This window comes from Aspergillus terreus, genomic scaffold (assembly GCF_000149615.1).
Source record: "Aspergillus terreus NIH2624 scaffold_9 genomic scaffold, whole genome shotgun sequence".
NCBI classification, from domain to species: Eukaryota; Fungi; Ascomycota; class Eurotiomycetes; order Eurotiales; family Aspergillaceae; genus Aspergillus; species Aspergillus terreus.
This window is the reverse complement of record NT_165932.1, coordinates 1,102,115-1,121,155: the sequence shown is the minus strand read 5'-3', so window position 1 is coordinate 1,121,155 and position 19,041 is coordinate 1,102,115. Positions and strand designations below refer to the sequence as shown.

Here is a 19,041-nt window from a genome sequence, read left to right as displayed (position 1 = left end):
CCCACCTTTCACGTTATGTAAAGGACCGTGCCTAACTCCACGCTCAAGCTTCGGTAAACCACGTTAACGGTGTCAACCCCTCTACGATTGACGCTTAGACCTCTTTCCTGGAACAAGTTAGTTATCACGAATACAGGCAATCGGGTCAACGTACCAGGTTCGTTCGGAGATTTCCATTCCCGGTGTGCGGATAGCATTCCGATCACCAAACGGGTTATTCTCATCGTCATCGTCCTCCTCAGTCGCTGACTCACTGTCACTGTACGTGCGTCGCTGTGAAGACGAGGGGATCGGTGGAACGGTGATACTCAGCGGGCGAGGAGGGCGCGGAGGTCTAGGTGGATTGACGACCAGGCCGGCAAAAGACTCGTTGATATCCCGGCCATCCCGGTCTGGTGTCCATCCGGACTCTAAGACATCCTGATCGCTGTCACTGTCGTAATCCACACTCTTGTCCAATACTTCAAACGTCATGAGAGCGTTGACCAGTTCCTCGTTGGCGTGGATCAGACTTCCTAGGTACTCCTCACTCTCGACGTGTTGGATGTATCGCAGGATCTGGCGTCGGAGTTGCTTGCAGGTCTCGAAACGATTGAGCACCTCTGCATCTTCACTCACGCGTTGTGTCTCTCGGTTGACTAACTTGAGTGCATTCAGTAGATTTGTGCTCGCCACAGAGGCAGAAGCCAGCGTCTGAAGCATTTCTGGCTTCTCCTTTTCAAAGTTAAAGGACCGACTGAAATGTTTTTTCTCCTTCTTCTCTTTCTTCAATGACTTGCTGGAGGTGCGTTTATGTTTGGGATCATTCAGGAGCGTTGCAGGCCCGTTTCCAGCCGAAATCGACACTGTATGACCCATAGGAGGGTCTGAAGTATTGCCAGACTCACGAAGAATCTTGGCTTTGGCCTGGGTCGTGGGCTGCTTGCGCTTCGGGAGTTGTCGATAAAGTGCCGTTACGCGCTCCATCCCTGGGGTGTTTTTGTAGCTGGCCGCCCATTGACCAAAGAGCTGCTTGCATTTCTGCTTAACCAATGGGTCGGACAGGGAGTCGGTGCCAGCGATCCGTAGCCGCTCCAGCAGTGGCTCATCGGCGAACTCGCGCAAGAAGCGATCTCCGGCATTTTGGATGAGAAAGTCGAGGATGGTAAGGGCCCTCAGCTGCCGGTGCAGGTTGCCGTATTTTCTATGAGTATCTGTCAGTCAAAATACCAGGAAGTACAGATGGGTGCTGGTACGGACAGCTTTTTCCGCAGGGCACGACTCGCTTCGGTGGGACCACTGCTTTGTATATTGATGGCTTCGATGAGATCCACAATGCCGCTGGAGTCTTCTATCTCATATTGTTCACTAGTGAGGACCTCGATCTGCACGGTCACAGACGAATATGGTTTCTGTTTAAGAACGGGTCAGGACGAGGCCGAATGCGCAATCATATGGGAATGGGCATACTGCAAAAGAACGGTCTTGCAGTTGAGAGCACCAATCGCACTTACCGAAGAGTGGAACATGTTGACAACTTGGGTGCGATAACCGCGAGCTCACCGTTGGATTTGAGGTTCAACAGGATGGCACTGCCCGCAGCTGGACTGACTTAGAGCCAAGCACAAAGTGACCGTAATGGATTGAAAGTGGCGTTGGCGTACGGTGACCTTCTCTGTGTAACAGGGCGCACGGTCTACCTGCAAATAGCTTCCTGCGAAAGCGTAAGAGGAAGAAGAGGGAAAACCGCAGCCAAACGGTGACGTGTTAGACCCGGGCGGGCACTGATTAACCTCGGCGGGGCGCCCGACACGAGGGAGATCAGGTAGGAATAGACGTGAGGATGGAGAGACGGATGGACTGCAAGAAACCAGCAAACAGACTACCAGGGACCCTCGAGCAAGGAGCTGGCGTGGAGATGGATAGACGGCCGAGAACAGAAGAGAGAACAATGGGTGCCTCTCACGTCATGGGATGTTGACTGATTGATTTGATACTCCGGACATCTTGGGAGATCACGTGGGTCTGCCCCTCTCTTAATGCGGTTTAGGGCGGGGGTAGCTGCCTGCGTGCCTCGACACCTGGTCCATCAGGCCACAACCGTCCTGTCGTCATCTCCTCTGTACATCTACTAAGTGTACACTGCTTCTCTCCCGCAATTAAATCTACCCTCATATACAATACCATCCAAATTGAAGACCTCCTTCTGCTTCTCTGCCTATGCGTCCTGGCCCTAGTCCTGGCCCTGTTCCTGCTGATCGTTTCTCCATTCGCCAACCGGGACTCTCAACATTCTCCCGTCTAATCATCTGCTCCACTCTGCTCCTGGGGGTCACCATTATCTTAAAACCCCGCCACCATCTCCCTCCTCTTCCTCCTGTCTTCACTCCCTCCGTTCCCTATACTCAATTCGCCAATATGTCGTACACCCAGGAACGCTTCATCGCCGAGCTCGCTGTCCAGCGGGCCACCCTCCTGACCCAGAAGGTTTTCAACGAGAAGGCCAAGGGCACCGTATCCAAGGATGACAAGTCGCCCGTGACCATTGGCGATTTCGGCGCCCAGGCCTTGATCATTCAGGCCATCCGCAAGAACTTCCCCAACGATGAGATCGTCGCCGAAGAAGAGGCCAGCTCCCTCCGTGAGGATAAAGCGTTGAGCGCCGAGATCTGGAGACTGGTCAAGGACATCAAGCTCGAGGACGCCGAGAGCGACAACCTCCTGGGTGGCGCCCTGCCGAGCGAAGACGCAATGCTGGACATTATTGATCAGGGCAAGAGTGCTGGTGGTCCCAAGGGTCGCATCTGGGCCCTCGACCCCATCGACGGCACCAAGGGCTTCCTCCGCGGTGGTCAATATGCCGTCTGTCTCGGCCTGATTGAGGACGGCGACGTCAAGGTCGGCGCCATTGGCTGCCCTAACCTCCCCGTCGATGACTCCGCCACCATGACCGCGTCCATTGGCGCCGACCAGACCAGCGGTGCCGGCAACGGTGTCCTCTTCTCCGCCATCAAGGGCGCCGGATCCCAGAGCCGTCCCCTGACCAACGCTGCGCTCGCCGAAAGCAAGCCCATCTCCATGCGTCCTGTCCCCGATATCTCCCAGGCCGTCTTCTGCGAGGGTGTCGAGGCTGGCCACTCGGCTCAGGGCGACAACGCCGCCGTCGCCCAGCTCCTCGGCATCTCCTCCCCCAGTGTGCGTCTCGATTCGCAGGCCAAGTACTGCTCGATCGCCCGCGGCGCGGGTGACATCTACCTGCGTCTGCCGGTCAAGAAGGACTACCAGGAAAAGATCTGGGACCATGCGGCCGGCGATCTGATTGTGCGCGAGGCGGGTGGTCAGGTCACGGATATCTACGGCAACGGATTGGACTTCAGCAAGGGCAGGACTCTGGCTGCCAACAAGGGCGTTGTCGCCGCTCCCAAGGCCATTCAGGACCAGGTCATTGGCGCCGTCAAGACCGTCCTGAAGCTGTGAGATTATACGAATCCATCTACGAGGTTTACACATATTGCGATGAGTCATGTCAAAATGTGCACGCTCGATGCGTCTAAAAGTACATAGGATAGATACCAATCGCAAAAGAAAGCCATGCTTGGATATACATATACAGAAGATACAAAAAGAAGAAACCCAGCCGCGTCGCCCATTTACCGGATCTTCTTGGCCTTGAGTCTGATGGTCTCCCCGTTGATGAAGATACCCTTGCCCTTGTATGGCTCGGGCTTGCGCCATTCCCGGATCTCCGCCGCAAACTTCGTCACCACATTCTTATCCACGCCTTCCAGCAAGATACGCGTCGGCTGCGGGGTGCTGGCCTTGACGCCCTGGGGCACGCCCAGCTCGATCGGGTGCGAGTATCCGACCTTCAGGGAAACAAACTGCTGGCCAGGGTATTCGGGCTCGACCGTGGTCGCCGTGGGCTCGACCGTAGCTCTGTAACCGACACCGACGAGACTCAAAATGCAGATGTGGCCTTCCGAAACGCCCAACACGTAGTTCTGTAGATGTGCCCGAGTAGTTCCTAGTGAGAGAAGGTACTATTAGACGCAATCCGCCGACAAACAACGACTGAACATACCCCACATAGCACGCTGGTGGGCGACGGACGAGTCTTCGACCGTAAGGCTAGCTTTCCGGAGAGCTTCATCGTGCGTCACATTCACAAAGGGAGGGATGTTCAACGTCAATTCACCTGTAATTGAATCCAATCAGCGGTGCGTCTCGAACCGTCATTGCCCGCGTCGTACTTACCCAGAGGACCCTTGACCTCAATTGCAGTCTTAGGAATCTCCTTCGACCGGGTTCTCACCTGCGTCTGCGGGAGATCAATGAATTTCAACGAGACTTCCGGGGGTATCGAGATCGCGGCGCCGCCAACCCGAGATTGCGCCGGGGTCGTGGTCGAGAAGGGCTGAGTCCGGGGGAACTGAGAAAACGCCGGCGCGAGGAAAACCGGCAGAGGGCCCTGTCTCAGAGGGTTCCGCGCAAGCTGTCTGAAGCAGCTTTGAGTGAGTGAACACGACATGGCGATGGGGGTTGTGATGTATGGCGTGGAGCGAGTGGTTTGATCTCCGACGCCGATTGATTTTGTCCGCCGTCCCTGCCTGCCGAATAGGGCTAGCGTATGTCTTGTCACGTGATCACCAGATATACATCCAACGACGCAGGACTCCTTCAAGAGTGTCGGCGAAGTGAGGTTTACGGAAATGCGAAATGTCCATGTGGATAATAATCGTGTGATCTTTTCGTTGTCGCTATATGGTTCATTTCCCTTCCGTCGAAGTGAGGCTTTTCATCTCGACTCTCACTTCCGTCTCCAACTATATTTATCGCGAGCCTCAAACTACAGTTGCGGACGTTTCTCGCACACATCGCCATCTCTTTAACATATTGAATCCCCTTAATACCGATTGTTACTGCCAGGACCATTGCTCTTTGATAATCTTTCTCCTCTCTTCCGACCCACAGCTCTCCTCAACCACCGGCAGTCAAGATGGCGAGACTATCGACGCTTGCTGTCTTCGCTGTAAACACGCTCATGCTGCAGGTCGTCCTTCTTGCTATGCCAAGTTATGCAGCCTTCCCGAGTAGTGAGTAGCCCAAGGGACTTTGAGGACATAGAAATAACCAAAACAGGCCTCTCGCAGAAGAACTCTTCATCCGAAGACGTCGATCTAGTGTCGTTCCTGAGCTCCAAAACTCAACAGCAGGACGCAATCTTCGCCGAGGCAGTTCACCTCCTCGAGTCCATGAAATCATCCCCCTCATGCAACCGCATCGCAGCCTCCCGCCTAGTCACGTCCTGTCAGTCGATCGGCGGGAAGACAGACGCCATGGACAGTGATATATACTTGACGCTGGAGCACGTCCGATCACTGTACGCTGCAAGGTTGGCAATCTGTGAGATCAACGGCGCGGGCGCGTCCACTCCATCCCCTTGTCTTCCGGTAACAGTGTTCTCGCCACAGAAAAAAGGCATGTTCGGCTTTGCGCGCTCGAAATACCAATTGAACGAGGCAGACGCTCCCTCTGTGGAGGCTCTGGAACACTGCCTCAGATCTCTCGAGTCGCGGCCTCAGTGGTGGACCTCATATAGCAACAGTAGGCAGAACGCTGTTGTGATATGCCAGGCGGCTAGGATTGAGAATGAGAGGGAGGAGCTTTTGGAACTTTACCGATCTATAGTCGAAAGCTCGGCAAAACTGAACCAGGGTCTCCAAGAAGCGTTGCGAGCGGCTGCAGAGCAGTCCACCCAGTATAAAGCCTTTTTGCACGCCATGAAGGGGATGAGACTTCAGGTTGAACGAGATCTGGAAGTAACACGGTCTCGTTTCAAAGAGTCCTTCGAGAGTCTTATACTAGACGTGGAGTCGGGCGTGCATTCCGTCTTCGTTACAGTCAAGACGGCCTTTGGAAGCCTACAGGCTGAAGTGGCGACCGTGGAAAAGGTATGACTGAAGCCAGATATCCTATAGTACTGGTCTAATGGTGAACAGGATATTCAAGATATTTCTGGCGAGGCGCGGGACCTGCGACAAACTCTGAAGAGCACTCATGAGGAGACGCTCGGAAGACACGAAGAGATGATGGATGCTCATAAACAAGCATCCCTTGCTCATCGTGAACTGGCATCATCCCTCAGTAATCAGCTAGAAGGGATGGTGAACATTGGGATGCCCGAGTTGTCCCAGAGCGTAGAACGCTTTGATACATCCTTAGTATGTTTCTCTTTCATGACGAACAGAGCTTGAGCTGACCATCAGGAATGGCTTTATGAGAGATTCAGTCTCTTGCTACAGCAAGAACAGGTTATTGCCGAGGTTCGTCATCTGATCCTTAGGGTTTGATTCATACTAACTTCCAAAGCGACTGCGAGAATTTGAAACGTCGCTCGAGAAGTCCAACCGGAAAGCCCATAATTTACACGAAACTCAAGTCCAACAGGTCAAGACTTTCAAGGAGCAGTCGAAGTTGCAGCAAACCTTGAGCGACAATCTGCGAATCACACAGGCAATCCTCGATAAGACGGTCGCAACTACAGCCAATGTTCAGGCTGTTCTGGACGAGACGACCACTAGATATAAACGAATTCCGCTGCTAGGTGGCCTGTTGAGTGCAGTCTCGCCATGGACAGTATGCGCATTGCTTATAGGCGCCGGTGGAGCACATAGCTCGAGGCGTGCTGCCGGGATCTTAGCTATGGGAGCAGGTATGTGCGATGTTCAATTAGGACTCACCAACATGCTGACATGGATGACAGTTCATTTTCTGATGACGAAATTCTTCTGATATACGCTCTTATGATCAAAAGTTATGAAGCTTACGATTCGTTTGTTATACCTATACCCCCTTGTCATATATCTATCTATTGACTTATCTGTTCTTTCCTGGCGTTTCTTGTGGTGTTCGTGGCGTTGACATGCTCTCCCTGACTGTAATTTACTGACTTGCTCGTTGTTGTGCAGAAGATATCCTGCAAATATTTAGATGCAATTCAGATATTGCGTGTTATTTAAGTAGAAGTGTCCATGGTGATAACCTCTATGCTATAGAATCATTGAAGCCTACTCAATATCAACCAACTTAGGTTTCATTTAAATGCTGACGGTAAAAGATCCATGTTGATAGCTCACTGCAATAATCTCGTCCAAACATCCACCGGTAAAACAGACCCTCGTCGCAAAGCGGGATCTCACGAATGCCTCATCTCCCCGTGTCGGACTAGGTGGACGGGGCCGGCACCGCTCATCGAACAAACCATCCAGCCACGCAAACATCCACGACGGTCGAGATCCAGCCCACGGCTCTTCTCTGAGCGAAGAATCAAGAGTTGATCGATTCTATTGGATGCGATGCAGGAACCACGTTCCTCGGTACAACTGGACGGGTATCGATGAAACGACAGTACGGTCTGTGTCATGGGCTCGATACAGGCTCATCGGCATCGGTAGGAGCCGAGACAACCGCCTATGCGCACACCTTACGGAGCTTCTTTAAGGCTTAACTGCCGATACCCTTAGCCAGCGACGGTTTTAATCAATCTCATCAGGGGCCCTGGATATTTCTCCGCAGATGTGGAGAATCCGCGTGACGATCCCCAGACTTCCCCCGCGCAGAGCTTCCAGCGCCCGCTCCATCAGGCTGTGATTTCCTCCGTTCATTTCGGATCTCTCACGTTTCTGGCTAAGGTGGAACGTCGTATGGATATCGCCATTGGCGAGTGACCCAACGCCGCGTTCTTGTCTTCATCGGGTCCCCTTGCACCCACCGGCACAACTTCGGAGAAGCATCACCGGCTCTGCTCCACCCTGACGCGGCGTGGATCGGTGAAACAGACTACGGAGTATCTCCCTGAAGAATGCTGCGATATGGCTTGAGCAATGGATTTATAGAGTGCTCACATCCGCTCGTCGGGGGGTGGATCCAGGAGCACGCGAGTGTCGACCTACCTCTGTCAACATGGCCCCTATTCACTACTTGCTTCCAATTATCACATTGGGATCGGCAGCTCTGGCACGGCAGGATGCTTTCGAAGCCAAGTGCCACAGCTTCGCGAACAAAATCCATCTCCCCAATGTCCATGTGAACTTTGCCAGTTACGTACCCGGTGGCACCAACCTGACTCTGGCGGACAACCCGTCCAGCTGTGGCGCTACGTCGCAGTCCGTCTCGGCTGATGTATGCCGGGTCGCCATGGCGGTTGCGACCTCCAACAGCAGCGAGATCACGCTGGAAGCTTGGTTCCCGCGCAATTACACCGGCCGATTTCTGAGCACGGGCAACGGAGGATTGTCTGGGTGTGAGTGTCCAATTCTTTACTCATTTGTTAAGCTAATTCTGATCTTTTATACAGGCATCCAATACTATGATATGGCATACACTACTGGTTTCGGATTCGCGACGGTTGGTGCCAACAACGGCCATAACGGAACGTCCGGGGAACCGTTCTACCACCACCCCGAGGTCCTCGAGGACTTTGCCTACCGCTCAATCCACACTGGCGTCGTCATCGGTAAAAAGCTTACCAAGATGTTCTACGAGGAGGGCTTTAACAAGTCCTACTACTTGGGCTGCTCCACCGGTGGCCGACAGGGCTTCAAATCCGTCCAGAAGTACCCCAACGACTTTGACGGAGTCGTAGCTGGAGCCCCAGCCTTCAACTTCGCCAACCTGATCTCTTGGAGCGCTCACTTCTACCCGATTACCGGACCCCCGGGCTCGGACACCTACCTGTCTCCCGCGATGTGGAAGGTCGCCCACGACGAGATCATCCGCCAGTGCGATCAGATCGACGGCGCAAAGGACGGCATCATCGAAGACCCCAGCCTCTGCAACCCCATCATGGAGACGATCATCTGCAAACCGGGTGCCTCCTCGGACAACTGCCTCAGCGCCGCGCAGGCCAAGACGGTGCGCGAGGTCCTTTACCCCCTGTACGGGGTGAACGGCACGCTGCTGTATCCCCGCATGCAGCCCGGGTCGGAGGTGCTCGCTGCCCCCATCATGTACAACGGCCAACCGTTCGCCTACAGCACCGACTGGTACCGCTACGTGGTGTACAACGACCCAAACTGGAACGGGACCACCTTCGACGTCCAGGATGCGGCCGCCGCGCTGGCGCAGAACCCGTACAACATCCAGACCTGGGACGCGGACCTCACACCCTTCCGCAAGTCGGGCGGCAAGGTCCTGACCTACCACGGTCTGCAGGACCAGCTCATCAGCTCCGAGAACTCCAAGCTGTACTATGCGCGCGTGGCGGAGACCATGGGCATGCCCCCGGAGGAGTTGGACGAGTTCTACCGGTTCTTCCAGATTAGCGGAATGGGGCACTGCGGTGGCGGTGATGGCGCGTATGGTATTGGAAACGGCCTGGCCACTTACAGCGGCAAGGATCCGGAGAACAACGTGCTGATGGCTATGGTGCAGTGGGTGGAGAAGGGCATCGCCCCTGAGACCGTCCGCGGTGCTAAGTTTGCCAATGGACCGGGCTCGACCGTGGAGTACAGCCGCAAGCACTGTCGGTACCCTCGCCGGAACGTCTTCAAGGGACCTGGCAACTACACCGACGAGAACGCGTGGGAGTGTGTGGTGTAGACAGCCGGCCGGATAGCTGATGTAGATTCACATATCAATATCAAACGACTGTGTACAATAACTGCAGCCCTATTGCCATAAGCCCCCTTGAAAGCACATCAGTCATACACAACCTGCGTCTGGAACTTGCCCATAGACAGCACCTCTTTCGCATCCGACATGGTCCAGTTCTTCCTGACTCTCGCGCGCACCCACTCGGTGGCCGGAATATCCGCCTCTCGCATATCCTTCTTGTCATCCTGATAGTACCCCAGCCTGCGCAGCAGCGGACTATCCAACACGCCAAGATTCAGCTCATCGCTCGGTCTGACAAAATACAACAGCCCCAGACGGTCCTGATCCCTCTGGTCCTCCGGTGGCGCAACCACACGGTGCACCCCACTCTTCAGATACCCATTCGACAAGAACTCGACCATATCCGCGATATTCACCGCGACATGGCCCGCCGGGATCCGCAGCCACTGCCAGTCCGCGTCCCTGGCGCGCTTGACCTGCAGCGCGGCGACGGGCTGCTGGAAGACAAACGTCAGCGTGCCAAAATCCGTATGCCCGCGGGTGTAGATGTGATTGCACTTGGCGTTCTCCTCGGGCGTGCGCGCCCGCGACATCATATACCGCAGGGCGCTGTCGCAGTTTGCCTCGTAGCGGTGTCCGCGGACGAGGGCGTCTTCGTCGTCGAGCTCCAGCGCGATGGCGAGCAGCCGCAGAAGCCGGTGCGCGATGTGCTCGTGGATGTGCCGGTGGATGTGCTCGATCTCGGCGCGGTGCGTGTGGATCACGGCCGGCTGCGGGCGCTGCGTCTGCGGGATGAACTTGAACAGATTGTACATCTCGACGCTGTCGCGCTGGCCCGGGGCCAGCTCGACGGCGCCCAGCGGGCGGTAGCCGTTGTAGTTGCCTTCTTCGAGGGCGGCGCGGTACTTGAGGCGTTCGTCGACGGGGAGGGAATAGAATTCCCGCCCGATGGCGTATTGGCGGTCGATTTGCTCCTGGGTGAGGCCGAAGTTGGTTACGTAGAAGAAGCCTGTATTGGCGTTGGTTTGTGGGTCGTTCTTCATGCACTGTTATGGGTCTGGTGGTTATGGCTTACCGACTTCGTGCGCGGCAGTCTTCAACTGGGCAGCTAGCTTTTCTTTTCCGCCGGGGACGTCGTAGAGGGACAGGTCGATTGTGGTCAGTTCCACGTAGTCAACTGTATGTGTTAGGGTGTTTCTGTTCTGCTGTGGAGAGGCGTACGCTGCTGCTTGGACTCGGGCGGATGAGTGTATGGGTCCAAGGGGTAGGTTGGATAAGAGAGAGATTCAGCCTTGGTCCCTGTTTCAGTAGCCATGTCTGTTGCCTGATGTCTTTGCAGGGGGCTTCGGATGTATAGTGTAAGAGGAACTATAAACGTCCTGGACTGAGGGAGTTGCAAGAATAGAATATTTCGGTCGATGAGGATCTCTCGCCCTCTTATACTCCGATAAGTATTTTGGAATTGTTGTCTAGGCTGATGTATACTTGCTACCCCGCATTATATGATTGTCAGTTGTTGCTCTGGATCTTGTACTTTGTTCCAATGTCACCGAGACTGCCACTGCGGTACAACTATACCTACACACAAACAACCCATCATATTGAAGAATATATCCTGTCCAATAAACAGAAATAGTCCATTGTATCTTTATTGTTCTATCATCTTAAACGCACCAGGCTTAGAAAAATACCAACAGATATCGGGAATCGAAGCGATCACGTCAAACCGATGGATGATGAGCTGCTGAGCCGCCTATGGCGTGCTTGCATACTACTAATGTCTCTGCCACGCAATGCAAGCAAACTTCATAGTTGAACATATGGAAGTAATGCATCGGCTTCTTCGCCGATTCATTGAGTACCTTGGAGAGTCTTTCCTAACAATTACGGATAGTTCTTCAAGAGCTCAGCTTATAAGTTTTTATATATGCGCTCTTGGAAGGCGCATTCATTCACCTTACGCACACATACCCATTAAACGTTTCTCACTGTCTAGGGATCAGTCGGATATACCTGGGTACGTATGTGTTGAAATTCCCAGACACACCCAACAACGGCCTTCTCTCTGCCCCATCATTCTTTCTCTCCCCTGCCACAATGGCCCAGACGCCGACAATTGAGCGGAGTTGTGTCAGTGCAGATAGGAGACAGAGACCGGTGGAGGGTTGAACTTTCATAAGGCCCAGCGAGTCCTTAATCTGCCACACATACTGGATCCGAGGGACGAAGGAACCCCAGGTGAGGAAAAGGACGATCCTAGCTACCAATTAGCAAGTAACAGGCAGTCACGGCTGTTACAGACATCTTACACACTGAGGCAAGTCAGAATTAGCAACATTGAATGGGATGTTTGGGCTGGAAGCAAGAAATATGGGATGATGCTGTGAGATGCAGAAGATAAAGACAGAGACACCACTAATTTAGCGGCATTTACCGTCTCTAGATCAAAGGCTCACCAGGCACAGCAATATGATTTGGTGAGCAAAAAGCTCGTCCAACGTATAATATAATGATATAGAAGTGCGAAACAAGGTAGCGGCTTTGGGGATGTACTTCTCACGTTAATCAGGAATCCAGCTGACTTATTCCCAGCATAGACAATTGTTGGGGCCCTATCTGTGACGTACAAAGAAAAAATGTAAGCAACTTCTCCATCTACTGGTGTACAATACAAGTCTCCATCTAAATCATTCCAACCGTCCTCATGAGATGTTCAACTTGCAGAGGAGAGGAAGCATCTAGGGCTTGGACGGTCACCAGGAAGCGGCAGAAATGGGCGGTGGCACTAGGCAGAAAAGAGACCGCCCATCGACTGGTTGCATCCCCAAAGTATCAACATTCGCTGTGTCCTCATTCCAGTTCCACATCTAAACCCTGTCATCCTCGATCTTCTGCGATCGGAGTACTTGCTCTACCGGTGCGTGACACTATCCCTGTACACCAGCTGCAATACCCTACCCAGCCTTCTGGACCCCAGCCTCCGCAGAATGGCCGCTCCACAAGGCAGACCGCCTTGGGGCGGCGGCGCATCGAGACTGTCGCAGTCGCATACTCGAAGCCCCATGCAGGTCAAAAGGCCGTGGCTGGTGTTTTCTTAACCCTCGCCGGCCGCATCTTGATGCGCGACCGCTCTGCGAAAGTCATCCAATACCTATGAACTCTCAAAGCTGACGTAGCTTGACCGCGCGATAAGCTGACTGTCTCCCCCGCTAGTGCTGCTCGCTGATCCCTCTTCCCCCGAGCCGTCGCGGAGCGCTTTCATTGGCGCCTGCAGTCTTCGCTAAGAAACGCGCATCGTCGCTTCAAACCCCCGATCCTAAAGATACCCTAGATCCACGCTTCCGAGACCGCATACCGTTGCTCGCGTGCCATGGATGAGTTCGCGCAAACCAGGGGAGCGGACGATCTGTTCGACGATGAGATCGTCCCTGTGCCCGCCGAGGAACAGCCCCAGCCCGAGGTCCAAGTGGAGGAACAGCCTGTCGCGACAGTAGATACCGCTACGCCGTCCCCTCCGGCCGACACACCGGCACGGCCCCGCGGTGGTGAAAAGCGGAGTCGGGGTCGGGGTCGAGGGCGTGGCGGCCGAGGAGGTCCGCAGAACCCCGGCCAACGACGTCCCGACGCGACATCAAGAGCGAAGTCGGTTGATAGCGCAGCTCAGAACGAGAGCGAGACCGCGGAGGAGTCGGCGCGCGACACGCCCGATGTCGCGGAGCAGGAGGATAAATCAGAGACTGCCGCAGACAAGTCTGCCGCCGGGGCGGAGGGACCGCGGGTACCCGCTGTTCGTGGCGATCGGAGCGCCACCGGAGGGATCAAGAAGGTATGTGTAATGTCTGTTCGTGCGTTGTGAGCCTGCGACGCTGACTCTCGCCAGCCAAAACTCACAGAGGAGGAACTGTCGCGCCGCATTGCCGCGGCCAGAGAGAACGCCGCCAAGGTAGCTGCTGCGCATGCGCGTGCCGAAGCAGATCAAGCCTCCTTCTTGGAACGTGAAAAAGTCGCAGCGGCCAAGCGCCGCGAGGAGCTCCAGCACCGCCGCGTCATGGACTCGGAAAGAGAGCGCAACCGGCAACGAAAGCTCCAGGCTCAAACGGGAAGAGAATGGGACGCCGATAAGCAGGACGAGGCCTTCAGCGCGCGCGGTGGGAAACAGTTCCGCCGAGGCATGCACGGTGGTGTTTCCGGATATACAAGACGAGACTTTGGAGACTCTGCTGCTGGTGATGAGGCCTCAAACAGCTATTCGCACCATGACAGCCTTCGCGGTAGAGGACGTGGGCGCGGTGGACGTGGTCGTGGGGGTGCCCGTGGTCCACGAGACGGACCAGCGGCTGAGGGCACATCTAGGGGACTCGCTGAGTCTATGCACGCCCCGCCCCCTGTCATCGACAACGAAGCCGAATTCCCTGCGCTCCCTGTTGGCGAGAAGAAGGAGGACAGCGTGGTCGAACCCCCGTCTGACGCCGACCTCCGCAGAGTGGAAGCCTCCTTATCACCAGTGTCTGCTACAGGAGCCACGTGGGCCGACCAGGTTGAGAGTGGCTAAAGCAGTCGTGCATTAATCATACGCGCACAATCCTTGATCTCCCCCATTCCGTGCATCTTTATTCCCCAAAATGATTGTGTTCTATCCCTGCTTGTGACTTTGTATACTCCGTTGGACATTCTATTTCTATATCATTCCCCACTATAACTATGTCCTGTGATGAATGCGAACATGGCATCAATTCCCCGATGCCATGACATGTTTGTATGTACATAATATCACTAGAGCTTTTATGTATGACGTTGATGTCTTTTAGTACCTATCAACCATTATGTTCCGCAGAAAACACATCTATGTCAGGTTCAAGCTCTCTGACACTATTTCCTGCTGAAGACTCTGCCACGACAACAACACATAGAATTATACAGAGTCTATTCCGAAGCACAAATGCACATCAATAGCAGATTCGACATGCAAGAGTTAGTCTGGTTTTCCCGTACGGAGAAGCGGTGCGCCTCTATCATTATGATGTCATATCCGTACCAACGGAGTATATATACATCACTGACCCCAGTCCATTCCCAACACCATCTCCCTTCCAATCCACAATACACATCATAAACGACTCAATTCACATATATCCAACATGTCTGGCGAACACTCCTCCCAGAACAGCCACGGCACAAACACCCGAGGCGGCGCAGGCATCGTTCCCACCCCCGCCAACAACGTCTCCGGCGGCAGCGGTCTGGGCGACAAGGGATACCCCAAGGGTGGCGGGATGGAAGGCCTCGGCCACGTTGCTGTAAGTCTGTTCCTTCCAAGATCAGAGGATGGGACTAACCGTGACCGGGTCCGCAGACCGACCGACCTGCCGCGACGGAGGGCGAGTTCAATAGCCTCAAGGAACAGAAGAGCATGGCAGAGAATCATTTCATGAACCGCATGGAGGGACATGGCAAACCGACGTGTTCGAATGAGGACCATAGCTTTGCGCAGCACAAGCCGGGTGGATCGGATACTTTGCCTGGATGGAATAAGGCCAAGGATGCGGTGAACAATATGTTCGTTGCCCACGCTCTTATTGTTGGTCAGATTGTGCTAACTTGCAGCAGGTTTGGGTAGATTAACATAATAAATGAATAAAGATACGGACGAGCGATGAATGGGAAATTGTTATGACTATGAACTGTTGTATATCGAATATCTTGATGCTGCGTCGTCATGACAGCCGCTGTATTAACACATATACTCTGGCTATGAAATTCAGACATTGAACACATCGACGGTATGGCGTACAAACGGCCGTCGTATTGGATCGTCTACTCCGTCTTGGATCTCTTCCCCTTGATCCGATCCCGGAAGGCCACAATTTTACCCAGTACGCGACCTTTAAGCGTCTGCGCCGCAACTGCCTCTGCCTCCTCAATAGTGACAAAGCGCCGGACCAGCAGATTGAAGATGCTCCCAAACGCAAGCGCGATCACTGTACTCGTGAGGATGATCACATTGTACGGCATACTGAAATCTGGGGTGGGTAACGGAAGAAGAAGGCTGGTCGTTCGGATGTAGATAGGAGTGTCCTGATCATCACCGCGTATCTTGATCACGGCCGGGGCAACATTAAACCCACGGTTTGCGTCAGGCGGGTATTCTGTGTAGCGCAGGACGGCCTTTTCAAAATCATATGTAAGGGTTACCGTCGAGGCGGCGGGGATCGACAGTGCGAGTTCCAGTTGAGTACCACGTTCTCGGTCCACCGCAGGTCGATAGTATGTCTCCTTTATGAATTGGGAAGCGGGAACCTGCTGGTGGACGCCATCCTTTCCTGTGATCGTCGCCTGGAGAGTGTGGACGAAAGGACGCAAGAACCACGGGAGACTCTCGAAATAGATGAAATCCGCGGGGTTACTGTCAGACGGGTTCTCGAAGATGATGCGCATGCCACCCCGTTCTTGGCCATGGCCAACAATGGTTCGCTCGGCACGCAGGATAGGCTCATTCAGAGGTACGTGTGTGGTCACTTCCTGTTCCGGGAGGACTAGATCAAACGGAGAAGTCGGTTGCAAGGTATAGCAACGTGTAAAGCCATCTGGCTTCTTGACCTCAACCGCGTCAGGAGATGCAGATACCTCGCGTTCATGAGGAACACGAAGGCAAACAGTCTCTTCGCCAGCGCCCAAGCGTTCGTCGAGGGCACAAGCACCACTGACGCTACGTCCGAAGACCTCAGACAGGCTCCACCCCTCCCCAGAAGAGTTCTCCAGAGGATAGCAAGTATCATCTGAATGGTAAGGCTTGGATTTGTCACACACAAGCTGATCAGCTGGAACCGGTCTGGGGATTGGGTTATCTAAGCTGTCTGTTAGCCACACAGAGTCAGGGCTCATTGAGCTTATAGTCTAACCTCTTGGTCGTTTAGATCGGTCGATATCCAACACAATATCCACTGTCTGGTCGATTTGCACGAGACATTCGTCTGCATGGGGACAGATTGGCCGCACGTCGACAGACATGCTCTGCCACGACGCATCAAACAACTTATGACCGTCGAACAAGCTCGACACACCAGCTTTGCCCTTGCACGGGAGCAGCTTCAAGAACGGAGTGAGGTTCTCCGTGCACACAACTTCGCCAGGAAGCGTGCCATGGAGGAGATGAAGGTTACCAGAAGAGTGGTCCCCGGTGGGTTGGAACGATGCAACCGGTCGAGTAGTCCGAGTCGAGTCAATGAAGTTCAGTGATGCACAGAAAAGACCCGAAAGCGACTGTGTTAAGGTGATCCACTTGGCAAACGCCCTGCGAAGATGTCAGTTCTATACGCCCCTCCTTCACCAACAGGCACATACTCTTCATCATTCGGGGCGTCTATCCACGCCCATAGCTCCACGCCTGTAGCACCTTCCCTTGTTCCATTCCAGGGTCGTGAACCCCAACTCTCGTCGTCCCATCGCCCAGTAGTAAATCGGAGGTGTAACTCTTTAGTATGGGCATGCTGTAAGATCTGGCCTAATGCGCGAGGGAAGTATCGAAAATTCCGCTGGTCAAACGCTTCCTGGGATGCATTGCTCTGGAAATTGAACGAAGCTAACAGTGACGACTGCGGAAGTGGCTGGAGGAGGAGGCTCTCATGGTAGTCGGACGCCGCTGAGGAGGCCGAGGTCAATGCGGCGAGGCAAAACAGGGGGACGAGACTGAGTGCAAGCATCACGTCATTCTTGCCAGTCGAGGATTATATGGACACTGTTTTGCGACACCGATTTCCCAATGTTGGACGGGACCTGCTAGCGATCCATCCACGGGCGGTGGATGCTGGGGAACAAGGTAAGCTCGCGAGTGGAGACAAATTGCGGGATAGATTGCAATCAAGCGGTGGTTCACAGCTCGGACAGTCGGGAACTCGTAAAATAGAAAAGACCCATTGCTTGCAGGTAAGCAGTACTAGGAGGTAGGTATCTGGACAGATGGCCGCAGACACCATAGTTTCCCTTTCCCAAAAGGGGCGCCCCAGCTTTGGTAAGCGCAGCCGCGGTTAGCGCCACCCGTCCCCGAACACCGTTTGTCGCGATCCATCATACTGCTGCGAACCACCTTCATCACATCTTTCCTCACGTCTCGAGCTCCCAGATTCCCGCGCTAGCTCCATTGAATCATGGCGGCCGAACAGAGAAAGCTGCTTGAGCAGCTCATGGGAGGTATGCGATCCCATTCCTGAAATGACGGGCTGTCGCCCATGCAGTCCAGCTAACACAAAATCTTCTACCAGCCGACCAGCTCGTGGGTATCGGTAATCCCTCTCGCAACGCTCAGCTCTCCATCACCGATCCCAAGGTCTGTCGCTCGTACCTTGTGGGAACCTGTCCCCATGACCTCTTCACCAACACCAAGCAAGATCTGGGTCCTTGTCCCAAGGTGCACAGCGAGGGATTGAAGACCGAGTACGAGACCGCCTCATCGGCGGAGAAAGCGAAATGGGGCTTCGACTTTGATTATATGCGCGACATGCAAAAGTACATCGATGACTGTGACCGGAGGATCGACTCGGCTCAGCGACGTCTGGAGAAGACTCCAGATGAAATTCGGCAGACGAACAATCTTGTAAGCACCGTCACCACTCATACAGCTAGTGAGGCATACTGACATGAACCCCTTTCCTTTGGTAGCTGAAACAAATCTCAGACCTGACCAAAACCATCAACGGCGGCCTTCTCGAGATCTCCGTCATGGGCGAAACAGGCTCGGTCGCGCAAGCGCTCAACGAACTGCATAAAATCCGCACTGCGAAACATCAGAAAGAGACGTGCGAACGGGAACTGAAGAACCTTCAAGACACGTCCGGCCCATCTGGGCACCAGAAACTGCAGGTGTGTGACGTTTGCGGCGCGTATCTGAGTCGCTTGGACAACGACCGTCGGCTGGCGGATCATTTCTTCGGAAAGATGCATATGGGCTATTCCGAGATGCGCAAGACGTACAAGAAGCTGAGCGAAGAGCTCAAAGGGAGGCCCCCTCCTGTTCGTCACCATGATGACGACGATGGCGGCTGGGGTGGACGTTCCGGTGGTGGAAGAGGCCCGCGGTATGGCGGATATAAGAAACGCGGTGGACGGTGGTGATATATCCCCTTGTCTATGGATGTCTTCTTTTTTTGGGTTTGCATAGCGCAGGCGTTCTCCTTTCGATAACTAGGATGTTATGAATTGCAATATGTAATAGAACCGGTTTACCCCTAAAGAGTTTCTATATTGTCTACTTTGGGAACAGCCTACGCGTGTTATAATTCTCTTAAAACTGCATTCAACTATTATGGACTTCAATCAAGAATACACACTTGGGAATGATTCATATCGGATGCATGCAAAGCATGCCACAAGTAGGACGAGATAAGCACAAACTATCAATATCAAACACAAAACAGTGGTATGCAATCCCATTAATGAACTTATTTTCCTGTT

At 53.9% G+C, this 19,041-nt stretch overlaps 9 protein-coding genes across 9 annotated transcripts; 6 read left to right on the top strand and 3 right to left on the bottom strand.

Annotated features, from left to right (window-relative positions):
* Window positions 1-94: 94 nt before the first annotated feature.
* Window positions 95-1,508, bottom strand: ATEG_06667 (LSB5 family protein; the record flags this gene model as incomplete). Its single annotated transcript, XM_001215845.1, has 4 exons — window positions 95-107; window positions 155-1,193; window positions 1,220-1,391; window positions 1,494-1,508. The coding sequence occupies 4 exons, from the start codon at window positions 1,506-1,508 to the stop codon at window positions 95-97; spliced, it is 1,239 nt and encodes a 412-aa protein (XP_001215845.1).
* Window positions 1,509-2,397: 889 nt separating this feature from the next.
* Window positions 2,398-3,986, top strand: ATEG_06666 (3'(2'),5'-bisphosphate nucleotidase; the record flags this gene model as incomplete). Its single annotated transcript, XM_001215844.1, has 2 exons — window positions 2,398-3,452; window positions 3,593-3,986. The coding sequence occupies 2 exons, from the start codon at window positions 2,398-2,400 to the stop codon at window positions 3,984-3,986; spliced, it is 1,449 nt and encodes a 482-aa protein (XP_001215844.1).
* A 36-nt stretch (window positions 3,987-4,022) lies between these two features.
* Window positions 4,023-4,507, bottom strand: ATEG_06665 (mitochondrial 54S ribosomal protein uL6m; the record flags this gene model as incomplete). The annotated part of the gene is made up of 2 exons (XM_001215843.1): window positions 4,023-4,174; window positions 4,234-4,507. 2 exons carry the CDS (start codon window positions 4,505-4,507, stop codon window positions 4,023-4,025), a joined length of 426 nt encoding a protein of 141 aa, XP_001215843.1.
* A 547-nt stretch (window positions 4,508-5,054) lies between these two features.
* ATEG_06664 (putative nuclear membrane fusion protein Kar5) lies at window positions 5,055-6,771 on the top strand (the record flags this gene model as incomplete). Its single annotated transcript, XM_001215842.1, has 4 exons — window positions 5,055-5,930; window positions 5,979-6,200; window positions 6,349-6,691; window positions 6,743-6,771. The coding sequence occupies 4 exons, from the start codon at window positions 5,055-5,057 to the stop codon at window positions 6,769-6,771; spliced, it is 1,470 nt and encodes a 489-aa protein (XP_001215842.1).
* Window positions 6,772-7,941: 1,170 nt separating this feature from the next.
* Window positions 7,942-10,706, top strand: faeB-2 (putative feruloyl esterase; the record flags this gene model as incomplete). Its single annotated transcript, XM_001215841.1, has 3 exons — window positions 7,942-8,281; window positions 8,336-9,410; window positions 9,605-10,706. 3 exons carry the CDS (start codon window positions 7,942-7,944, stop codon window positions 10,704-10,706), a joined length of 2,517 nt encoding a protein of 838 aa, XP_001215841.1.
* Window positions 10,707-12,964: 2,258 nt separating this feature from the next.
* ATEG_06662 (uncharacterized protein) lies at window positions 12,965-14,146 on the top strand (the record flags this gene model as incomplete). The annotated part of the gene is made up of 2 exons (XM_001215840.1): window positions 12,965-13,420; window positions 13,475-14,146. The coding sequence occupies 2 exons, from the start codon at window positions 12,965-12,967 to the stop codon at window positions 14,144-14,146; spliced, it is 1,128 nt and encodes a 375-aa protein (XP_001215840.1).
* Window positions 14,147-14,732: 586 nt separating this feature from the next.
* Window positions 14,733-15,211, top strand: ATEG_06661 (uncharacterized protein; the record flags this gene model as incomplete). Its single annotated transcript, XM_001215839.1, has 2 exons — window positions 14,733-14,891; window positions 14,948-15,211. 2 exons carry the CDS (start codon window positions 14,733-14,735, stop codon window positions 15,209-15,211), a joined length of 423 nt encoding a protein of 140 aa, XP_001215839.1.
* Window positions 15,212-15,408: 197 nt separating this feature from the next.
* gpi16 (GPI-anchor transamidase subunit GPI16) lies at window positions 15,409-17,294 on the bottom strand (the record flags this gene model as incomplete). The annotated part of the gene is made up of 3 exons (XM_001215838.1): window positions 15,409-16,448; window positions 16,494-16,885; window positions 16,936-17,294. 3 exons carry the CDS (start codon window positions 17,292-17,294, stop codon window positions 15,409-15,411), a joined length of 1,791 nt encoding a protein of 596 aa, XP_001215838.1.
* Window positions 17,295-17,738: 444 nt separating this feature from the next.
* On the top strand, window positions 17,739-18,702 carry ATEG_06659 (LUC7 domain-containing protein; the record flags this gene model as incomplete). The annotated part of the gene is made up of 3 exons (XM_001215837.1): window positions 17,739-17,781; window positions 17,853-18,184; window positions 18,250-18,702. 3 exons carry the CDS (start codon window positions 17,739-17,741, stop codon window positions 18,700-18,702), a joined length of 828 nt encoding a protein of 275 aa, XP_001215837.1.
* Between the last annotated feature and the right edge of the window lie 339 nt (window positions 18,703-19,041).